General features: G+C 39.0%; 1 protein-coding gene across 4 annotated transcripts in view; it reads left to right on the forward strand.

Annotated features, from left to right (window-relative positions):
- The window catches only part of LOC108708218 (disks large-associated protein 3-like), a 210,512-nt gene that overhangs the window by 166,053 nt on the left and 19,780 nt on the right, over positions 1–24,679 (forward strand). For 3 of the 4 annotated variants that reach the window (XM_041582126.1, XM_041582124.1, XM_018246690.2), the window contains 2 exons: positions 20,498–20,835; positions 24,515–24,600. In XM_041582126.1, coding sequence (XP_041438060.1) covers positions 20,498–20,835; positions 24,515–24,600 — 424 coding nt within the window. Of the gene's footprint in view, positions 1–5,981; positions 7,192–20,497; positions 20,836–24,514; positions 24,601–24,679 lie in introns of those variants that run through there. The other variant, XM_018246689.2, reaches the window with a different exon arrangement.

A 24,679-nucleotide genomic window follows, 5' to 3' on the forward strand; every position in this document is an offset into this window, starting at 1 on the left:
TAGAACTATACAAGCTATTAGTGCAGGCTGGATGCCAGGAGGTTCTTGATAAAATAACAGAAGGGATTTTATTGCACAAGGACAATTGACCTCAGATTTTACTCACGCAGGAGTTTAGGAGATAGCAGATGATACTGAGTCAGACAGATCACACAATACAGCAGAAGGTTGTCACTCCCATAAGTCTCAACAGACATGGAATACATCAATTCATACAAGACCGATGTTACTTCTGTGGGGATCGGGATCAATCACTGTAGAGATCAGGCAGTCCTTTGCTAACCTAGGTCTCTATTACCGAGTTTACTACACTAAAGGCAACAACAAGGGAAGCCTTGTAGGAAGCTACTTCCAACTATCAATCCTTGATGGAGTGACAACTGCTCATGCTGCTAAGTACTATCTGCCTTACTCTCCTAGAGAGTATATTACCACAGCTTCCCTAGACTAGCTATTCCTTTCTCAATGGGTTTCCTGGTCCCCTAATCAAGCAACAAAGGTGTCCCTTTGGGGTAAATGGCTTTACTGGGCCTTGGTGATCCCAGGCTCAATGGGAACACCCAGCTTTGAGGACACCAGGAGCCAAAGAGGAAGAGGCTACTCCCTACACAACACTATATAGCAGTGTGGCAGGAAGTGGTATTACACCCTTTGGCCTATAGCTGTTGTTGTTATACTAGAACTGTTACAAAGGCTTATGCCCAATAACAAAGGATATAAGAAAACTATTACAAACAGGCCCAGACTGGCAATCTGTGGTTTCTGGCAAATGTCAGAGGGGCTGTTATAAGGTGCCATAGAAAATCAGTATTTAGTGGGCTGGTGTTTGGGCCTCTGTGTGGGTTGATTGGGCCTGTGTGTACCTGAAATGTCAGGTCCTCTTTTAATTCTCAGTCCGGACCTGATTAGAAAGGTAGGGAATGAACTCTATAGGGTCATAGCAATCCTATAGGTCCCTACATTAGCATTCACATTCTCAGTTTTTACCAGGAGCCAATTTTGTTTTTGGAGTGTGGAAGGAAACTGAAGTATACAGAGGAAACCCATGCAGACACAGGAAGAACATTCAAACTGCTTGCAGTTAGTCCTACTGTATATTATATACACGACAGGCATGTATTATGAGGAATGCTTGGGACTTGGTAGTTGTAGATAATGTGTTTTTTCCATAATGTGGATCCTTAAAGCTCCTAAAAAGGGACTTTTTCATGCCTGTGTTGCTCCCCAACTCTTTTTACATTTGAATGTGGCATGAATGAAAAAGGTTGGGGGCCCTGCCCTAAGCTTGCTATAAGGCATGCCTCTATTTCTAACCATGTTAAGAGGTTTAATTATGAATGAACTTTCACAGCACAATTTGTAAATGAAAACCATTCTAGTCTTGAATATGTAAACAGCATGGTAAGCCAGTTAGGGCTGGATACTGTACATTAAGTCATGGAAAAATCAGACTACAGTCCATTATTCTTGCGGGGTTAATTTGCCAGCTCATTCCTAATGCCTGCAATGCCCCTGATCGTTCTTCTTAGCAGATGCCACCTCCATGCTGATTCCCAGCACCGCTGCTCTTCATGGAGCCTGCGCTTCAATGAATTTTAAGCAGTGTGCAAATCAGGTCGTGCTTGGGCTGGGGTGGAGGAACAGGAATCCAATTTCAGATATAAATGTGCATTAAGCATTCATGGATGAACCACGAGTTGCTGGCAGTGCTCTCCCAACTCTCCTCATCTGAATTCTGCATTCACGTTGTCCAAGGGAGGCACAGAGCCGATAGCAGCCGGTTACTAATGTATCAGGCAGTTGCTGTACACAATGCTTTTTGTGTCTAAAAGGATTTCATGTTGCTCATATTAGAGCATAATATAATAGTCATATAAGTACATGTTGAAATTCGGTGCAAGGATATAGCTATACTGCAGGCTCTGTCTTTCAGCAGTCTGGGGAAAATGTGTTTAAATTGCACTATGCATTTTCTTGCCAGAAGGCTGTAATCTGCTTTTACTAAAGTTTATAATATATAATATACAATGATAATTACATAGAAAAGTAGTAAATGTAGTAGTAGTAGTATTCTTACCAGTGCAACCCAAATAATGTATCTATAATTATGTATTTTATGGAAATCTTATACACTAATTTAACAGTGTTCCATATACAGTAGTATATACAGTTATACTTACTCTATTATACATAATATAGTTATTTTTAGTATTTTTAACATAACATTAAAATTGTACACCAGTGTGCACTTATAACAATGTATACGCAATTATTGTTGATCAATCTATCAACATTACTGCTAGGGAAAAAATTCCCTAATACATGACTCCCAAAGAGTCTTGGTTGATGCAAATGTTATTATAAAATGCACCCATTACAATACTTTGTACAATCGAGGCAATGTGCTGTTCAAATGTATAAATTCTCTCAATACATGAATGGGAATTTTGATTTGGCAAGTTATTAAATCATATATCATCAGTTATTGAGTTAACACAGCTTTATTTACAAGAGTACCAGACTGGCTCGCATAGGGTGGTTATTAGCTGCTACTCTTAGTTTGCTAGGAAAATATCTCATCCTAAACTAGCTGCAAGAAGTAGGGACCACCTATGTTTCTCTGTGAACTAGATCCCATTAGTCCAGGTAACGTTTCTTTAAAGACTTTAATCATTTCCACCATTGTAGCACCATTATCTGTCAGCATTCTGCTTTTCTCTGCTAGTCTGTTCTGTCTGCTCTGTAAAGTCCAAATGAAACCTTGTTCCTGTGTTGGTCTTTGATTCACTACAGATTTATACATCAAATCCTTAAGGAAAGAAGACCTAGCCGGATGATATTATTTGATTTTGATACTGCAAACTTTGAATGAGTTACTGAATTTTTTTATTATGTTTAATGCCACTAATGCTGAAAAAAACATCAGTACAGATAAGGGGTAATATAGAAAAAGTCACAATGTTTCTCCAGATCTAATAATCCATAAAAAACAATCAACAGATAGCATTGACTCACCACATTTACAGGCATGTTGGTGTTGGTTACTAGATGTCATCCAAACTTGTGAATTTTAAAGAACATGGAAGTGTCAAATGACTTGGCTGGCAATTTGGTCGGCACATCCAGTGACTCAATTATGTCCTACCCTGGGCTGGTGCTCTTATTCTTAAAAATTTTGGAGGATGGAGGTACTTTTGCCCGGAGGGGGGGGGGTCCTACCGGGGGGGGGTGCTTCCTACCAAACCAACTTCAGTGGATGTATATTTCACACACCCCTTAAGATGCACTTTAAAGAATGATCCTTGCCTATTCCAACAGACCCATTAAAATTCCTCAATTACCATCAGTCAAGTCAAAACACTTAAATCGGACAAATCCAGGATGTCAGAATTGTAATCCTAAAGCAGTTGTGGGACTTTGGGTCCCATTTCCCTCCTACCTACAGAGGAAAGAGCTTGGGTATAACAGAAATTGTTGAAAATATGAACATGATTTTTCAGCATTGGTTGGATTCATGGAATTTTCTTAATGTATTTAACTGAAAATATATAAATAGCAATGTATATTTATGTAAAAATGTGTCTAGAAAAACCATACACACTAGCAAAACATTGCATTTTCTCTGCATTTGTTTGTCATATACCAAAGAGACATATTTCCATTTAAAGCCAGGGACAAAACAAATTCATTGGGTGCAAGAATTTTAGTATAAAATCACTCATGTGCTACCCTCTTTACTGACACTCAGGATACCAGATTCAGATGATCATGTGCCCCTTACCAGAAGAGATCCTATGCTAAGTGATAGGGAAATGCAGCACTTCTCTAAAACGTTAACAAATTGTCTTTGGCCTCCCTGCTGAAAAACAATATATACATAAACAATATTATCCCATTGATCCCCCACTTCCCAAATATAAAACAAAGAGCCCCAGCTGTGAACACAGATCCAGCGGCCTCGGCTATGTATGATGTACCAAGAGTCTCAACACAAGACATTGGGTGCCTGGACCTTCGGCGAGACTTAAAGAGAAGCTTCCCCAACAGGGCTGCCAGGAGGGGCCACCCTGCTCATTATATCCAACCCTGTAAGAGGGGAAGGGATTCCTCCTTTCTTGCATGTTGTGCAGAATGGTGGGTGAGCTGGAAGGCATCAAAACTGATCCAGGTAAGCTCAATGGACTTGAATATAATGCATTTTACTCAGGGATAAAACTGTAGTTTATGCAGGAGTAGAGTATGAGTAATATGCCAGTTCAGTGCCAGCAAAATTCAGAATCCAGTGCCCAGCCCTATTAGGGTGTGCAGAGGAGAGTTCTTTCAAGATTACCTGACAAATGTGTTAGAACTCAAAAATCAAGGAGAATATTAAATGGCCACTAAAATATTTTTTTTAATTACACCCATATGCTCTATGACTCCACACACTAACTATGAATACAAAAAAAATGAATTTATATTTATGTAGGACTATTTATTCTCCCATGTATAGGTATAGTTTAATCTACCTTTTTCACTTAGGGGCTACGTATTATTCACTATAACTTGTCTTTTAGTAGAGATTTCTAGTGTTGATGATCAGCAATATGTTAGCCTTAATATTGCTGTTCTTCCTGTTTGAAGATGTGAGATGAATATATATGATGCCAGAAATCCCAGCCAACACAACTCCTCCAGGCAGCCTGCTTCTTTAGCTTCTGCTGAAGGTCCTGCACTTCAAGATCCATAGCCGAGGCCTACTCACCCTATTTCCCTTTTTCTGGATTCTGTAGGCAACGGCAGGGGCAGTACAGTCAGAGCAGTACAGGCACCTGCACAAAGGAAAAGTCTGCATCAAATCCACGCTTCTTCCATGTCTGTCCAGAGCATGATCATGTCATATACGTTGCAGCGCTGCAGACCACGAAGACAATAGGTGCCAACATTTCTGCATGGGTTTCCATTTGGCTCAAAAAAGGTTCAGCAAGTACAGGTCTTTAAAAATGAGACTGAAGATTTGAAAAATAGTTAAATGAAAATTTTTCTCTAAAATTGGAGATGGATGTAGTTTTCTTGGGAGTATCATTGCCTCTATTTATAAAACCCGACAATGAATTAAACACCTGGAATAGAAAACCTTGATTCAAGAGCCAACTGGCAACCATTGCCCATAATCAGATGATTTTTTGGTATGAATTTTTCAAAATTTTGATTTAAAGGAGAAGGAAAGGTTAAAACTAAGTTAGTCTTATCAGAAAGGTTCATCTAAATATATCAGTAAACCCCCAAAGTAATGCTGCTCTGAGTCCCCTGTCAAAAGAAACACAGCATTTCTTTCCTTCTATTGTGTACACATGGGATTCTGTATCAGACTTCCTGCCTTCAGCTTAAACCTCATTGCCCTGGGCAAGAGCATGCTCAGTTTGCTCCTCTTCCCCACCCCCCTCCCTTCTCTACTGTAATCTGAGCCCAGAGCAGGGCGAGACTCAGGCAGGAAGTGATGTCACACCATGTTAACACTGCAGCTCCTATCCTAAACAAAAAGAGAGTTTCTAGAGCTTTTTACTCAGGTATGGTAAAACATTCTACAGAATAAATATAGCATTCTAGCTTGCACTATTGCAGCTAATCTATTGGCAATAAAATGCTTCCATAGCTTTCCTTCTCCTTTAATGTGTAACTACATTTTCCTTTTCACCTTATCCCAATTACATATTGTGTATTTCACTTGAGCTCTGAATTTGCTGCAGACTTGTGCGGGGTTAATTTCACTCGTTTCATCACTAGTTTCTTACTTCTACAAACAATTATCTACTGTAAACACCTAGTACTCAACACCAAAGTTTAGCTTGAGAGAATAATTCACATGATTATTTGCAGAAAGAAAAATATAAAATTAGACTTAGTTATAATTAGCTAGATCAGAAAAGCTTCATAGTTATACAATTGTTATTTTGCAATGCATCATATTATCCTAAAACTAAATATTTTTATTTTTGCAGCATCATCACTGCCAAATCAGAGGTCTCCCATGAGGTCAGCACTATCACCACCTCAGAGAAGTGGCACCTTAGTTACTTATAGCACTACATCAGTGGAGGGAGATACTGAAGACCAGGAGATTGAAAATAGACGGTGTCAAGGAATGATTATCAACCCATACCTAGAGCACTGGTCCCCAGCAAAAGAGGAACTGAGAGTGTCTCTCACTGTCGGGAGGCAAATCAAGCAGTCCTTCAGGCATGTGTCCCCTGGACCTCTGGCTTCCTCAACTGAGGATCCTCTCTGCTACTTGTCGGCACACACAGGTTGGGGGGATGAGAGTGATTCAGACATCCCACCATCTGATAGAGTTCCAGAGTCAGCAGAGTCTACTCAGTCTGAGAGAGATGGTGGTAGTCAGCAAACTGAAATTGGCTCCCTTCGAGGTGGAATGGTGTGGCCTTTGCTTCAGGATCACAGAAAAGATGATGAAGGAGAGGAAGACCATCAACTAGCATCTTCTCAGCGCAGTGAACACAGTTGTAATGAATCCCTCCTTTCATCTGAGTACCCTGAAGGTGACCAGGCTTCCAGTGCCACAATGCCAAGGAGACTTGGTCGTCCTCGTGCAAAGGATGACAGAAGAGCTCGTTGGAGGGCTAGCCTCCATCGCCTACTGCAGTTGGAAAAATTGAGAGATCAGTTGTACCGTCAAGAGCTTGTTTTGAAAGAGGAGGAGATGACACGTCAAAGGGAAGAGAGAGCAAGGGACAGAGAACTTCATCGCCAACTCTTGGGTGTACTTGGTGACATCCGAGATGAGCTGAGGAAAAGAAGGCAGGAACGTGCACTATCCCATGAGGGGCAGGCTTCAGAAGGCAGGGGAACACCATGTAGTGGTAGCACCACAACTGCAAGGAGGGCTCGAGGAGGATTGTCACGCTCAAGAGGAACCAGAATTTCCTCAGTATCTGCCACACTCCCATGTTCTTTTGCTCAGTTCTTTCTGCAGGATCCAAGAACTGGGTCTTCTATGCCAAGCACTATGGCCAGGGGTAGTAATGAGAACCCCACCTGGGCCGGGAGTCGACATATTGGCCCCCTTCGCAGGCGGGGACAGCCTCGTGGCCGTCCTCGTGTGCACCCGAAGCACGTGGTTGGGGATACTCATGGATAATGCTGAACTGGCCTTTTTCATGTTTTACAACAATAAACAAGATGTTGAAGAGATTCATTAAATGTGTCTTTTTTAATTTCAATGTTTTTTGCTCATTGTTGAAATTATAAAATATATATTTATTTTTTGCTGTGGTGATGGTCTCTAAACAAAACCTCTTTCTTCATTTGGTCTGGCTGATTCCATTATTTAAATGGAAAACAGTCAAAGCAGGCAGATGAGGCTCCTGTCTGAGGGAAAATATAACATAAATAAAGAATGTCCAGCCTGCCATCCTTTAACTATCTTCAACTGTCAGTAGCCAATTAACCAACTGCTGGACATCTACAGGGAGGACATAAATTTAACATTTTTGTCACACTGCAATATAATATTTGTACTTTTGTAAAAGTTTCTCTCCCTACAATGGGACTAAGGGAAAATGCTGTCCCATCCCCTTTATAAATGCAGTTAAAAGCAAAAAATCAATAATATCCCTGTACATAAGGGTATAAACAAACATGCAACACAAATAATTGTTCATAAAAATTATGCATTCTTGCAACAATGGTCATTCCTAACCATCAGACAATGTGATACCCCAGTTTCACACAGCAGCAGATATCAAGCAAAACATGGATAATGTTCAGGAGAACATCTTGCTAATATGGTCTGTTCACTGAGAACAGAAGAATGCTTTGAACCACTATTAATTTGCTGGGAGCAGGTCACATAGTCACAGGAGGATATGTTAGAGCTTCCAAGTGATCATTTTTTATATATGCGTTATTCAAGTATACAAATAATATTAAAACTTGTTTTATTTTCATATATTCTTACGTAACGCAAACACATATTTAAGTTCTTTATAAGATATTAAATGTGGAAGGCAAAGAAGGCGATATGGTCAAGTCTGGTCAAGTTGGGTTTGTTTGCACTGGAGAATAGGTGCGTAAGTGGTGGGATATGATAGCTATGTATAAATATGTATAAATGTAAGGGGACCCTTGAACAAGGGCATTCATTTAGAAGAAAGAAGGTTCCATCTTAATATTCAGAAAGTGTTTTTTACAGTGAGAACTGTGAAGTTGTGGAATTCTCTGAAGTGGTTGTACTGGCAGATAAATTAGAAAATTTCAAGATGGGGTTGAAAGGCTTTTAAGCAAGTGAGAACATACTGCATTACAGAAAAAAATCTTAGTATTGTGCAAAGTTGATCCATTAAAGGAGAAGTAAAGCTTAGCTAAAGAAGTAGACTAGACATGCTGCACCTTATGTTTTTGGCTTTTGAACTAGCCCACGGCAACCACAGCCCTTTAGCAGGGAAGATCTGTGCCTCTGAAGATGCCCCAGTAACTCCCCAACTTCTTTTCTGCTGACAAAACCAGCCTATTGGGTTTATTTAATGTTTAAATGAATTTCTAGTAGACATAAGGCATGAAGACCCAAATTACGGAAAGATCCGTTATCCGGAAAACCCCAGGTCCCAAGCATTCTGGATAACAGGTCCCATACCTGTACTATTACTATACTCTACTTTAATAAAATATCATGTCTCAGGGCCAACACAGTTGTTAGGGAAATTGTGATACAGTCCGACTGTTTTAGAGATTTTATTCCATGTTAAAATATTTATTGATGGCAAGTGGAAAATCTTAAATCAGGACTGGATCATGTGACTAATCACACAAAGTTAGCTTATATTTTCATATAAGCCTATTCTAGACTAGAAAGCCATGATGTGAACCTTTGTTTTAAAATCATGCAGAATAATAATGGAAACCAATATTTTCATAAATGTGCTCTAGAAATGTTAAAGGGCAATGTGTAGAACTGTTTCCTACAGACAATTACATGCCTGACTTCATGGTTTCTCATGGAAGAATCATGGCAGATACAAGTACTGTACAGACAATGGGATATCTAATAAAGTTTTGTAACTCTTCATTGGTGGATATTTAATTAACCAGAAGTGCCTTAGTATTTCCATGGTTAATTAAAGCAACTGCAACCATTCACTGATTGAACGCTCTCCTAACAATAGACCACTGATTAAAAACACCAGACTGCTGAAGATGGCCAGAATCAATATGAATAGTGACAAGGAAATGAGCCGGGAATCGAAATTTTTGACCTTTTCCCAATTTTTAGAGCTTCACCGATTAGCATACAGCTGCGCCTCAGTCTTGAATTCCTCATTTCCCAGCGGGTGGAAGGACATTCAGATGCCGGCTGAGGCCCTTAGAAGCAGTTAATTACAATTATCTGATATATCAAAATTGTCCTTCATAAATCTTTTTGGCTGTGATATTCTGTGCTTATTTTCTCAATGTACATTTACTTGTTCTCCGCATTAGAGGTGCCCAGAAAGACTGGGGCCCTCAGTTGAGGGAAAGAACTATATAAATCAGGGTTGCCCAACCTGTTGTCCTCTAGCTATTGTTGAATTACAACCCATACCTGTGGATTGTCTGAAGTTCAGCAAAGTTTCCCATTTTTATATTGCAAATACATCTCTTGTACTTTTATCTGTTTGCTTTCTTCTAGGCAGCAAATCGGGCTTTAAGGTTAATACTGCCTTATAGTATTATAGTATCAAACTTATAATATACAATCATGTTTAGGGTTTTATCGGGGTAAATTATTGTTATTTTTGTTATTTGAATGCAAGAATAAGGATGAAAATGAGGGCATAATGGGAAAATCAGAGACAGACACTGTAAGAAAATTAAAGGGATACTATCATGGGGAAAAATGTTTTTTTCAGAGCGCATCAGCATTCTGCACTAAATAGTTTTTTCAAAAGAGCAAACAGATTTTTTTCATGTTTATTGTTGAAATATGACGTGGGGCTAGACATGTTATTAGTTTCCCAGGTGCCCTCATTCATGTGACTTGTGCTCTGATAAACACCAGTCACAATTTACTGCTGCTCTGCAAGTTGGAGTGATATCGCCCTCTCCCTTCCCTGATCAACAGCCCATGAGCAGAACAATGGGAAGGTAACCAAATAATAGCTCCCTGACACAAGATAACAGCTAGCTGGTAGCTATGAGAATAGCACTCAGTAGTAAAGTACCCCCAAGTACCTCTCTGACTTCTTCAATTACATTCAGTAGGAGAAACAATAGCCAGTCTGAAAGCAGTTCCATCATGAAGTGCTCGCTCTTTCTGAAAGCACATGACCAGGCAAAATGAGTTGAGCTGGCTGCTACACACCAATATTACAACTAAAAAATAAACTTGTTAGTTCAGGAATAAAATGTTATTTGGTAGAGTGAATCAATCAGTGTAAACAGTGTAATCCACAGTATCTAATCAGAAGTTTGCCTTTAGCTGCAGAAAATGCTGCCTGACAATTGGTTAGTCTTGTTTTTTTAGAACTGGAAAAGACAAATTGAGCCAGATCCTATATGCTGTAATTGTAAGTAAGTGAGCCAAAATAAAGCAAGATACAAAAACAGAAAATGGTTTAAAATGTAATCTTTTTATGTTTTATCGGTACAAAACCTTGTGCATCCTTCTATGGATTTTTTTTCTTTGAAGATAGCAATATTTCATGCACCAGCCCAGCTCAGAGTATAGAGTATGTTATTCTGCAGAATGGCTCAAATGAAGCATCTCATCATAATACTGCATTGACCTTGTCCTAAATCTCTCACTGTCTCACAGGATGTTGGAGCATCTTGAGAAATCAGTGACTGCCTTTTCTAATTCATTTCTTTGTTTGTATCCGTTCAACATCTGGTGCCCACAATACAAATAGCCAGAGATGCAGGAACAATGAAATATCTGCAATTCTCTGTAATACACTTACAGTTGACTGCACACAGATGCACTGCCACTGGCCCTGTTTAGGAGACATAAACATATGACAGTATTGTTCCAGTTGAAGGAAACACAAAGTATATTGTCTCTTTGCCATGGTGTTGCAGTTATGTTTGGTGCTAATTTTTTGCAATATTCAAAATACTGCAAGCAAAATTCAGAAAGAGGGAAGATCTAGAGACAGCTGGACAGGTACAATGCTCTTTTTAACCCTTAGAAGGGGCCCTTCCTTACATGGAAAAGGGATAAAACTAGAGGTGTAGTGTACTGACCACTAAGCAAACACTTCTGGATGCACGGTCATTTTAAAAACCCTGCTCAACAATTAAGAAAGTAATGCTAATGTTAATTGTTAGTAAAGGTATGGGATCGGTTATCTGGAAACCAGTTATCCAGAAAGCTCTGAATTATGGACTCCATTTTATCCAAATAATCACATTTTTTACAACTGATTTCCTTTTTCTCTTTAATAAAAAAACAGTACCTTGTAGCAAACTAAGATTTTAAATTAATTAAATTAAGCAATTCATTTTAATTCATCCCTATTGGAAGAAAAAAAACAGGTAACAGGATAACAGGTCCCATACATAAAATATTCTTGCCATTCATTCCACTTTTTTTTCACTTCCAGGAGAATTTCACTCTTTCATAAATTCCCAGAGGAAATTCTCAGTCTCTAATCCCTCAATTAATCTCTGCATCCAATATTATATACACATGTGGCCTTTGTAGTGCTGATCCTTCTACTACTCAATGTTTTTGTTCAGGCTGATTAATATATAGAGCTTTAAATGCCTTTATATTCCAGAATCCCTAACATGTAAGTAATCATATAAGTGGTCAAACTTCATTCACTGGTTTCTAACTCAGGCTTACTATTCATTGGGACCTTCTACTGCAGGCTCTTTGCTACGCCCCTTTCTTCCCAAAGGCAATCCATTAGACTCAATTTAGACCCTTATCTGACTTATATACTGTCAGGTAGTCACCTAATATGATTTCATATGGAGCAACCCCAGAGCACCCTACAGACATACATTACCAGTAAGGAAAGACCTACCTTTCAGGTAGGCTTCTTCTTCCCCTTAATCTATTGGGAACTAAATCAGGAGGAGCATTTTGTAGTGATATCTTTTTACCGAATCCCTACATAACTTTACTAAAGTAGAAAAACAGGTGCTATAGATTGCAATATTTCTGCATATTATATAGTTAGCAGCAAGTAGTCAGCACAAAGTTTGTTCACTTTTTCAAAAGTAGTTCAAGTTATCCAATGGCTACTCTCCACTGGCACTTATCAAAAATATGTGGCCCAATTCGCATAATGAATAGTTACCTGGAACAGTTAAACAACTTTATTTGCTGCAGCTATTAAAGAGCTACAGCCCCCAGGATCCCTTAGCTAGATGATGAAAGTTTTTGTTCTGATGAAATTCCAAAGGTTGCTTACTATTTTAACCTAATTATTAAAGAGCAGTAAAATGACACAAAACTTGTTAAGTGTTCCAAGAGAAAGTAATGTATTACAGCAGATGTCTTTCCATTGTTGATTATAAGTTTAACTTCTGGCAAGTAAATAAGAATGTCATTAATCCTAAATATATTTTAAAGTGACAAAATTATTTTCTATTTAAGGAAAAAAAATACTGATGTATTGTGGTGTAATTTCATTTTTCATGAACTATTCCTGTATTCTTGGTTTCAAGTCTCCCTTAGTTTTCTAAAATCCGAATCCTTGTTAGTTAATACAAGGTTACAGAAACATGAAATGATTGGCATAACAGCTAGTGCAAGTGTATTCATACAGTAAATAAGCATTCAGTTAGTCATCAGGCCACCCCTCCTCCATTGTCTTCTCTTGGAAAGCCAGATCCTAGATTTGAGAAACTTTGTAGAAAGAACAGTGACAATTATTTGAAGCAGGTTTACAGAAAAAAGTATCTGTATGTGTCTTGATTAGAAAAAAACTGAAGACAAAGGCAACCAAAACAAACTCAAAATTTTCATGAGGTGAGCTAGTCTGGCCTACGTTATTTTGGTGACATACCTGTGCTCACCAAGGTTTTCTATAAAGCCCTCTCAGTCCAAGAATCCTGTTGGATGTACTCATAGACACTGCATGACAGAACTTAACTGCTTTCTCTTTCTCCGTAAAACAGATAAATAATGTTACTGTCAAGGCCATACGTATTTGTGGAGTGTTAATATGTCAGTGATATACAAATATATTTTTGTTACTCACTGCTATAATAGCAAGTTAGAAAATGACAAATATATCTATATATGACACTATCAAATATAAAATTCATTGACAATACTTAGTATAGGCATACATAATACTTGGCAGAATGCAACACATGTTTTTTTTTTATTAAGAGGACCATGAATTACTGTGTTCTGGCTAAATCTATAGTATTTTGTACAAATTATACCATCTGTGACCTTAGGTTTAATAAATGTAGTTGCTCTTACACTCTTACACTTATTTTATACAGTCCCAGAGATTGGCCTAAATGATTCACTGACTATATGCCATGGGTATACTGCTTCTTTGTTATAAAGTTGTTATTTCGCCAAAGTGCATAATCAGATCCAAACCTAGTCACTGGACCAGGTGTTGCCATCAAAGAAAGAACACACCCAAAGGATAATCTTGTTTTAAGTAAGTGAAGTTTTAGAGGCAACTTTTTCGATTGAATAACAATTTGGTGTATAAAGCAACCCATTTGTTCACTATGGGGTTATGGGGCAGCTACCTGTCACATTTTGCGACTTTTTATAACATTGTAGCCAGAACAAAATGAAATACTTACTATTTGCTATGTGTAACTGCACTGGTGCAATTTAAATCAGCCTTGTAAATGCATTTCGGGTATAATAGGGGATGGATAGTGAACTGAAGGATAGTGAACTGAAGAGGTGACCTACATTTCCTGTGCCAGATGCAGAAAGAAGCTTTTTTGGCTATAATCTCTATGAGGCAAAGTGACCCAATGTCTTATAACTCTGCTATGTGTTATGTAGCAGTACCCTCTGCTACAGTGTTCATCTATTTCATATGGCACGTTGTCAACCTATACCTACCTTTAGTAGATAGTCCATACTTTATAAACCGATATAACCCTTGCTTTCAACCTGCATTTACAGTGAATTGAGGCTCTGAATTTATGCACCACAGCCATCCTGAACACAAAGCACAAGTGTGCATATATATTTATATAGATAGAAATGGAACATATCAGATATGTACATGTGACTTAAGATCCAGACACTGTCTATGTAACCTGTTTTAACCCAAGGTTCTTTGAAGACATTTCTACCCCTTTAGCTGAAATGAAGCTTGACATAAAACAGGTATGTCTTTATAATATCATTGGCTTTTTATCTATCATTTCTTGGCTACATGACCCCAATTTAAAAGACCATCAATGTTGACGTACTGCAATTATTGCTTTCATTTGACCCCGATCTTAAAACAAATGGTGATTGCATTGATATATACCATCCACCCCAAAGAAAAGCAGAAAGAATCTCATTCTTCCAGCTTAACATTTTGGTAACCTCTGCCTGTTTGCTGTATGTAATGCACAGACATCACAAATATTGAGTAGTAGCAGAAGTGAGATCAGTCTCTCTGGAACTTGTTCCACTGGCTTTTCTTTTTTTATCCCTATATCTAATATATTGTTACTAAGGCATATATTTATGTGTTACTTGTTGAGTTTAAGGCATATATTTACAAATGAATTCATCATTAACAACTCTATCTGCGATCATTGTCTCTGGTCCATTGTCTGTAATTACTTGCGCTGTATCACTTTGCCTTAGGTAGAATAAGGAGGCAATGTTAATACTATGGTAATGTTCTGTAGATAATCTAATGATCAAGTCTTCAAGTCACAGCAGGAAGCTTATGTGAATATTATTGTATAGCAATATATAGATAATGCTATTTATAAAGAATAATATTTATACGTAAGACCAAGTCACAGGCCTGGGAACACCAAGCAGGCTCTTATAAGTAATAACATGCTCTGTTCACTTCTAAATCAATCACTCCTGCATTTTAAGACATAATATACTTTTTACTGTAGATCATAAAGGATATTAGAAGGCACCTTGGAATTCTATGAAATATACATCAACTTGTGGCTTTGTGAATTTGTATGGGAATGCCATTCCTTAGTGACTAATATATAATTAATGCATATATCATCAATACTATTTATAATTTACAGCAAGGATACATTATAGCTTATATAATACGAGAACTTCTGAAAACCATTGCTAATTTTACTGAAAGCTATACATTAGAACCTCTATTTTATGTTTTTTTAGGGGACCAGAATTTTTTTTTTTGTAAAATCCGGGAAAATGGGAAACTAGCAAAATGCATTGTGCTTTACATATTGGTGGGACGACAGAAATAAAGTGTAAAATAAAAGACTTAAAATCAGGGTATGTAAAATTGAGGTTTAACTGTATTTACTAAAATTCCCTACACATTTGTTCCTTGTAAATATTAAGCTATTAATATACTAATACAAGTGCTAAATTGCACCAGTGCATTTTCCAGTGGTTGCGGTTGTTTGCAGGAATTAACATCACCTGTGATGAGCTATTAATTCCAGGCTTCCTACTACCTACTCACGCAATGACTTGCTGTAAAAGGCTGACATATATTAGTACATATAGTAGGCAAGGGAAGATATAGTTGGTGAAACAGTCCAAGGTAGACGCAGAACTTTGCTGCAAAAATTCTTTATTCACACAACATGTTTCGAGCAAAATTGCCCTTTGTCAAGTGACACTTGACACTTGACACTTGACAAAGGGCAATTTTGCTCGAAACATGTTGTGTGAATAAAGAATTTTTGCAGCAAAGTTCTGCATCTACCTTGGACTGTTTCACCAACTATATCTTCAATTGAATGCCAGTACCAAGGACGAGGTACAGAAACAGACCATACAGGTTAGAAAAAATTGAGGGGATAAATACCACAAAAGAACCTTTCATATAGTAGGCAAGGGATCATGAATATCCTTTACAAGACATTTTATTCAGCAATCAGCACAAGAAGTTGGTGACAACATAGCTTCATAAGAGTTAGCACCACCAACTGTAGGAATTACCTGGAATGTTTCACAGATATTCCATGTGTATGCAAGACACAGACAGCCTGATATTGCTCCTCCAGGTTACATAAATCCAGTAGGGCTTATAATTCCACAGGATTCCAAAGGGCATTACTTATTGTTCTCTTAGCTATTTTTTAAGGAATCATAAAATCAAGGTTGATAGGAGATACTGCTCCAAGCTGGTTTAATTTTGCATTTATGCTGTCAATCATATTTATTAGCTGGGTTGTGTAGGGGTTCAGTGATTCAATTGCTTGTAACAGACTTTCCTTCTTGTTTCCTTTCTTGCCCTTCATTGTTCTCTTGCCTCTGGGTCTGAGTCACTTGGCTCTAGGCTTACCCATTATAAGACAAATGTCATTTAAGGGTAGTCATTCTTCAGAAAAGTCCCAAAGCTCTCTCAAAATGCATCACACTTGATCCTTCTACATCAATCTGTTTATGCAAAGGTGAAATAGATGAGATGGCAGTGCTACATTAATGGCTTCACCGAAGAGAAAAGACGGACAACTTCCTCTGCATGGGTGAAGTACTTTGAAATTCTTCATCCATGGTTTTAGGCTGTCAATAATGAAGAACTACAAACTGGAAATAAAGTATAAGAATATATGTTCTCTGTGGATAAAATGTTGTTATGAAATATTGCCTCTCTACACTCAGCCCTGTTTTTTCACTATTTATCATTTGCTAAAAAAAATTGCACTAATGCTTTAAATTTAAGCCACTGCCTCAACTTAACGTCACCTTAATTTTAATAAATATAAACCTCCGAGTAAACAGTGCCCAATTATTTGTATTAAACTTAAAGAAACAAATGAAATAATTACAAATACTCTTCTACGGTGTTAGTTAAACCAATAAACTATACTTACACTATATAAATTATTCAAGCTTGTTTCCTTCAGTCTTGGAATTCATAATCACATCAAGCAGGCTGCTGCCATTTTGTAGACATTGTCATTAAGGAAAGCTTTCCATCTTCCCAAAATCTTGTTTATGTACCCGAATGGAGCACCTGATACCTGTTCCCAGTCACAAGCTACACAATAAGGATGTGAGGAGGGAGGGGGAATGTGAGGCGTTCAGGGACATGTAGAAAATGCTGAATGGAAAGTGAAAGTAATTGCCTGCCCTGGCATTAAGCCTAAGATATAGAGGAGGGGCAGGTAACATATGATTGACAGCTGAGATTTTTACATAACTTTATAACAGGTACGAGTGCTTTATTAAAAAAAAATATTTGTGTCTCATGTTTAATTTGAAAAGGACTTTTATTATACAGATTTTTATGTCTGGGTGATAGATCCCCTTTAAGGGCTTCAGTTAGGTTTTAGGAGAGCAGTTTGTAAGAAAGGTGTCACCAGAGGAGAAATCAGAGGGGCATCATTAGTAAAATGATGCTGTATGTTTGTGGTAAAGCAGCATTATACATTGATATAGATTATATGCAGGGTTTATATACAGCAACATATTTCTTAGTTAAAACAATACAATACAAAAAAGCAATAAAAAAAAAGCAACAATACAAAAATGTGCATATATCGGCTGGAGAGAATCCAACCTAGGTTCTTCCTCTTACATGAAGTACAGAACAAAAGTTTTGTATGTTTTTATGCATGCTTGCAATAGATGTAATGAAATTGCTGACAAAGTACACCAACATAAATGATCAGATGAAGGGCAATGAATTCCTTGAGGCTCCCAAAGGGCAACCACGAGGACAGCAGACTAGGCACATATTATAGTTTTAAATATATCGGAAGGCAATAAATTACCAACTGAAAATATGAAATCCAAATTTTTTTGATTAAAGCAAATCATGTTAATTTTATATGAAAAGGGGTAGTTCGCCTCGATAGTAACTTTTAGTATTATATAGACAATGATATTGTGAGACAATTTAAAATTGGTCTTCATTACTGATGAGCAAATCTTTTTGCCAGGCATGGAGTTGCAGTTAAATTACGCACTTACGCATGTTTCTGTGAAACTGCGGCAAAAATCAGCTGCCAAGAAAAAGGTTGCCAAGACACAATTTTCGCCATAAGAAAAAACGCCCATTGACCATAATGCATTTGGACAAAGAAGTTGCAGAGACAAAAAAAAACACTCATTGACTTTAATGCATTTGGAGTGACAAAAAATTGTCACACGCTTAAAAAAATGTACCATTTAAAAATGTCAAGCTCCTTTAAGGAAATTAGAGGAAACATGCTCTGGGCCTGACACATACTGGGACATTTCTCAGCAGCTAAATAACAAAGCATATGTTTATCTCTTCTCTGTGCATGTAATATAGGGGCACATAAAGTATCAAATCAATTTAAGGGGCTATTGCTATATAATACAAAGTATAGTGTGGCAAGGTTAAAATTTGATAGGTTTATTGCACAGCAATCTTCATCTTTTCCCACAGCCAACAGCTGTTGGGGTGTTTTAGGCCTTTAACTTTAAAGGGATCCTGTCATCGGAAAACATGTTTTTTTTCAAAACGCATCAGTTAATAGTGCTACTCCAGCAGAATTCTGCACTGAAATCCATTTCTCAAAAGAGCAAACAGATTTTTTTATATTCAATTTTGAAATCTGACATGGGGCTAGACATTTTGTCAATTTCCCAGCTGCCCCTGGTCATGTGACTTGTGCCTGCACTTTAGGAGAGAAATGCTTTCTGGCAGGCTGCTGTTTTCCTTCTCAATTCCACACGGGGAGATAGCGACGCGTTTGCGTTCGCGGCGACAAAGCGCCGCGACAGTCGCCGCGACCGGCGCAGGCGACAGTTTTGTATGGGCGCCTATGTAAAAACGCCTGTGCTAACCACACGAGGCGATGCGCTTTTCAACAGTCGCCTGAAAATGCCTCGCCAGGCTTTTTCAGGCGACTGTTGAAAAGCGCATCGCCTCGTGTGGTTAGCACAGGCGTTTTTACATAGGCGCCCATACAAAACTGTCGCCTGCGCCGGTCGCGGCGACTGTCGCGGCGATTTGTCGCCGCGACCGCAAACGCGTCGCTATCTCCCCGTGTGGACTAGCCCTTACTCAGTCTCAGTGAGACATGGGTTTCTATTGAGTGTTGTTCTTAGATCTACCAGGCAGCTGTTATCTGGTGTTAGGGAGCTGTTATCTGATTACCTTCCCATTGTTCTTTTGTTTGGCTGCTGGGGGGGAAAGGGAGGGGGGTGATATCACTCCAACTTGCAGTACAGCAGTAAAGAGTGATTGAAGTTTATCAGAGCACAAGTCACATGACTAGGGGCAGCTGGGAAATTGACAATATGTCTAGCCCCATGTCAGATTTCAAAATTGAAAAAAATCTGTTTGCTCTTTTGAGAAATGGATTTCAGTGCAGAATTCTGCTGGAGCAGCACTATTAACTGATTCATTTTGAAAACATTTTTTTCCCCATGGCAGTATCCCTTTAACAGCAACTAAAAGGGGCCTAGGTTGAACATATCTTCTTTATATCCATCATTGCTTAGAATTGGCCATTCTATAACATACTAAAAGTTTGTGTCAGTTTTGTTTTAAAATAAATCACCATCAGAGAGTTTTATCTGACCATTTAAGACTTGGAAAACCTCTGAAATTGCAGATTTAGTACTGCATTCTTTGTGTGTTAATCTTAAAGAAATTGTTCAGTGTAAAAAAGAAAAACTGTGTAAATAGGCTGTGCAAAATAAAAAAAATGTTTATAATATAGTTAGCCAAAATTATAATCTATAAAGGCTAGAGTGAGCGGATGTCAGAACAGAATCAGTGACTTTAGGGGTCATAGATGGGTCATAGACGTTTACTTCTGAATCCGACCTGCATGCTGAGGATCAAAAGCAAACTTGCTGAATAGTTATGTCTCATGTGACTAACTAAGAGTTAGAGAGCTGAAAAGCAGGAAGTAGTATTCTGGCTATTATGTAACACATCCAGTCACTCTAGCCTTTATACATTACATTTATAGCTAACTAACTATATCAGAATTTTTTTTTTTATTTTGCACAACCTATCTATTTACTCAGTTTTTATTTTTACACTGAACATTTCCTTTAACTGTTTGTGAATGAGCAAATAAAGATGTGGAATTAACTCACCTTCTTGTTTTTCCTGATTCACTTAAACTATTGCTAAAGCAGCTTCTGTTTTCCATACAAATCAGGTCTAATAAAATAGTAATTTGGCTTTTCAACTTTAATCTTTGCTCTATGCTTTGATAACGGTGGTTTAGCTGAACTCACCAGCATAAAGGTGATATTTATAAATAATCCCACACATTTCCCAGATGATGAATATCCTGTATTTTAATTTTTACTTCATAGAAATACATATCTCTATCTTGGAGTAAGTGTGCGCAAATTTGAAGTTTGAAAGACCTTACTATATTGTAATCTTTTCTAAATACTGTGATTATTTTTTCATGACAGCCTTCAGTTACCGCAAAGCTCCACCACCCATCCCACCAAGGCTCCTCTCCAAGCCCCTCATCTCAGTGACAGCCCAAAGTAGCACAGAATCTACCCATGAAACTTTTCTGCACAATGAGCCTACACGATTGCCTTGGTCCAAAGGTACTAAAGGCCACTGCAACTCCAGTGAGAGCCTGGATGCAACCAAGTCCAGGGGACTGTCTTTGGACCTGGCAACTGCCCAGCACAGAGCTTCACCCAAACCTCCCACTGTGATCAGCAAAGCTCTGCCATTGCAGGAAGAACTGAAAGGAGCTCTCAGGCAGAGAAAATGGCGCCCTTCTATAGGAGTGCAGGTACCTCTTTTTGAATATTAGAACTCACACAATGCTCAAGTTTAAAGTAGATATTTTAAATTGTATGGGTTGTAGAATGATTGGTGGTCTACATGCTTTACATGCTTCTTGTAGTGGAAAAATGTTTCTTTATATTTTGTAAAATCTTTGGGGGGTAAGTAGCAATAGACTGTTGGAGTCAAGCACACAGTGCTACATGACTAGTTGGATTTTTCAGCTGTATCACTAGGGTACAAATATTAAGTACACATTGCTGAAGTGAACAATTATTCACTGATTTCAATGAATATAGAATTTACTGAAGACACTTATATTTCACTATATTTCTTGAAAGCTAAATAGGACAAACAAGGAAATTCAAGCTACTCCATGTTTTGTTCATGTTTCTTCCTTATGAGATAGATGATAGATATATTAATTTCCAGTGCACAGATAATCTGTTGGGTCCATATCTGGTCCTTATGAGAGAGATAAGATCCTCAGTGCACAGATAATCCTTTTGCACAGAACGGACTCATACAGTGCAAAACAGTCATACAGGTTTCAGGGAGACGGTTGTGTACTCGTAATCTAATTAACATGATTAAAACAACAGGTAAAAAGTATATTCAATACAAGCTCTATTGCCCACGGGACCAGCGAGTCAGGTTGGTTCAGGTCGAGTAGGCTCAGGCTGACTTCCACACACATTTTGTGGGTCAAGGGTAGGTTCAGGTTAAAGGTTTTCTTTCGCTCTCCCCACTCACTGCCTTTCTCTGCTGGCTTTCGGCTCCAGTAGCTTCCATCTTTATGCACATACCTGCCCTGCCCCGCCCCTTTTGTGACATCAGAGATGTGAGGGTCAGGTGCGGGTCTATAAATCAGGTGCAGGTTGGGAGCAGGTGCGTTAGGGTTGGGTGCAGGTCAAATTTTTACTAGTGCACATCACTTTTGGGGGTATAGTTTCCTTTAATAAGAATACCTATAAGATACAATAGTCATATTGTTGTTATCACAGTACTGCTCAACTTTTAACGTCATGAGATTATTAATTAATTTATAATTACTTATGTTTGAGGGACAGATTATGTTAAAATCTTATGCAAGAAAGTCTACAGAGCCCTTGAGTGTACTGGGGACCATGAAAATTCCTTGGCGGGCAAATTTGGGCCTCCAGCTGGACAGCACCAATGTAACATATTGACAATAATTACAGTGCAGTTTTTTCTTCCTGATATTAAACTAGTTAAACGTTAGAAGGGAAGATATAGTGCTATTTGGGTGCTCAAAGCTATTGTTTCCTGCATAATGCATTTGCTGCTGATCACATGAACTCAAAAAGAGTGTGTCACGTATAAGAAGAGCAGGCAGTAGTGTCAGTGAAGGATCATCTGATATAATTTGGGCTGCTTGTGCTGGAGGACTTGGAACACATTTTATTGTGCAGTTTTATCTCTGCAATGCTTGACCCAGGCACAGCCCAACTTTTGCTTTCTTCCTCCCATTAAAAATAACGCGTGACACTATGGTTTGGATTGATACTGGCCAGTGGCCACAGCTTATATTTAATCACAACCCAACAGTTGTACACATAACGAATGCATAGCAATTAAAATATTGTAGACCTTAAATTACTTTAACATTGTATAACAACCCTTTTCATAACATCACATAACAAGTATAGTATTACATGAAAACCCTGGGCCCCCTGTCAGTCCTTCATGCAATGTCAGCTAGCCGCAATCCCTAGCTCAGCAGACATGCAGGATACAGTCCAGTTATCACCACTCTGATGTAATCTTCCTTTTCCAAGTGGAACTGAGCCCCTTCATAGATTCCGTTACATACTTGAGTTCTTACCGTGGTTACCCACCTCATGGGTTAACCATACCTATTTATACCATCCATATCATGAGGATCACCCTAGCAGACTGACAAGGACCCACCATAATATGAGTGTTTGGATCACCTTCAAGCATGCATATGACCCAGCACTTAAAGTGCAAACTCCACACCATCTTGAATGCATATGTTGAATAAATTGTGCACTATATCATTCAGATTCACGCCATCATCCACATAATAAGAACACAGCCTTTCCAGCTTCTTTTGACAAATTAGGCCCCCCCCCCCGTTACTCTGTATACATTTTCCTACTGCTTTGTTCACCTTAATTTTGGATTTGTTAATGGCTGTCTCTGTCCTAGCACCCCTCCAAACCTTGGGATGATATCTGACTACATTATAAGGAGACTTGGAAAGGGTGACCACAAACACATTCAGTTACGCGGTATCGCCTTTATAAACTGCTTCACCGTTCCCCCCGCTTACTGCTGAGGGGCGCAATCATAATGCTTCCTTCGGTGGTGGTGCTACTCCCCAGCGGGTCACTGTCCTAGACCCCCGGCCTGCTCCCCGGTCCTGTCCTGCCTCTTGCTCTCCCCATTGCCTGCTTCTTCCCCGGTGCACCTCTTATCTGGCTCGTCCTCTCTGCTGCCTTGGAAATTATCTGCCCCTTCTGCGCTGCTTAAGTTCCCTTCTTACTCCTGTGGGTTGCCTCCCGTGTTCCTTACCTATCTCCTGGTCCTCCACATCTGGCCTACTCTGATACCTCCGCTGCACTGGCTGTGGGCTCCTGCTTGCTGGCCGCCTGGTTCCTCTGCGTGGCGGTGATGGACTGAGCCTGGCAGGAGGCCTGGATCATCGTGCCCTCCTCGCTCCAGCTGGTGCTGTTCCGCTGCTTCCTGGCCCGTCTGTCTCCTGGGATGCGTCTGGGACCAGCTGTCTGAGCCATCCTACGCCTCGCTGAGTTGCCTCTGACCTAAGCTGCTCCTGAAGTGCCTCCACGTTCGTGCATGAGGTTAATGTCGACCTGTCTCATTCTCCTTTGACAATGGCTGCCGACTGAATCTTCTTTTGGCGCCCAAATCCTACTCCACCCATTTCTCCCCCCCCCTTTTCCCCCAGCCTAGACAACTAACCTATCACCGCTTAGATTGCTGGCCTGCTCATGCAGCCCTTTCCCCTATGCTTCGCTTGTCTCCAGGGCTCTCTAGACTGTTGCATTACACTGTCAGCCTAAAGCTGGCCATAGATGCAAAGATCCGATCTTATGAATCTAGGATTCGAACAATTTTCGGACCTTGTGGGGAAGTCCCGACATTTTTCGTCTGGCGGAGATCGGTCGCTTAGTCGATTGGACAGGTTAAAAGATTTCTGCCGGCTGCCGATAATATCTCTGCATGTATTGCCGATCATACAATTTTCAGTGGGAGACTGTCACTAGCTTTTGTCGGACATAACTTTTGTACGATTACTTTTAGGGGCAGAACATCAGCTGATCTGTTCTTTTACTACTTTATTTGATCTGAATGGTTAGTGGCAGGTCAGGAGATGGGGAAGTCCGATCATTCGAGGATTCGAACGATTGGACCTTTGGATCTATGGCCAGCTTTAGGGATGTGTTCATCAGAGTAGCATGGTTTCATTGCAATCTGTGGAATCAGGTATGTCTTTATAAAAAATATATTTATATTTATTTTTGGAAATTCAAATAGTGTTTATGTATCTGTGTATCCATGTAAGCCCAGCTGAATGAGATCATGCCATGAAATGGGGTATAATTTTCTTTAAAGTATTTGTTCTGAATGTATAGTTTTCCTGTATGGCTCATTCACCAGTCAACCTATATTTAATGCAGGTTGAGAACATCTCAGATTCTGACACAGAAGGAAAAAGCCGGAGAGAATTTCACTCGATTGGAGTCCAAGTGGAAGATGACAAAAGGTGCATGTTTTTCTGTTGAAGAGATAAAGTAATCCCCGTAATATTTGATCAGAATTCAATTATTTTGAGCTGCTTGATA

Source organism: Xenopus laevis, chromosome 2L, assembly GCF_017654675.1.
Source record: "Xenopus laevis strain J_2021 chromosome 2L, Xenopus_laevis_v10.1, whole genome shotgun sequence".
Taxonomy (NCBI): Eukaryota; Metazoa; Chordata; class Amphibia; order Anura; family Pipidae; genus Xenopus; species Xenopus laevis.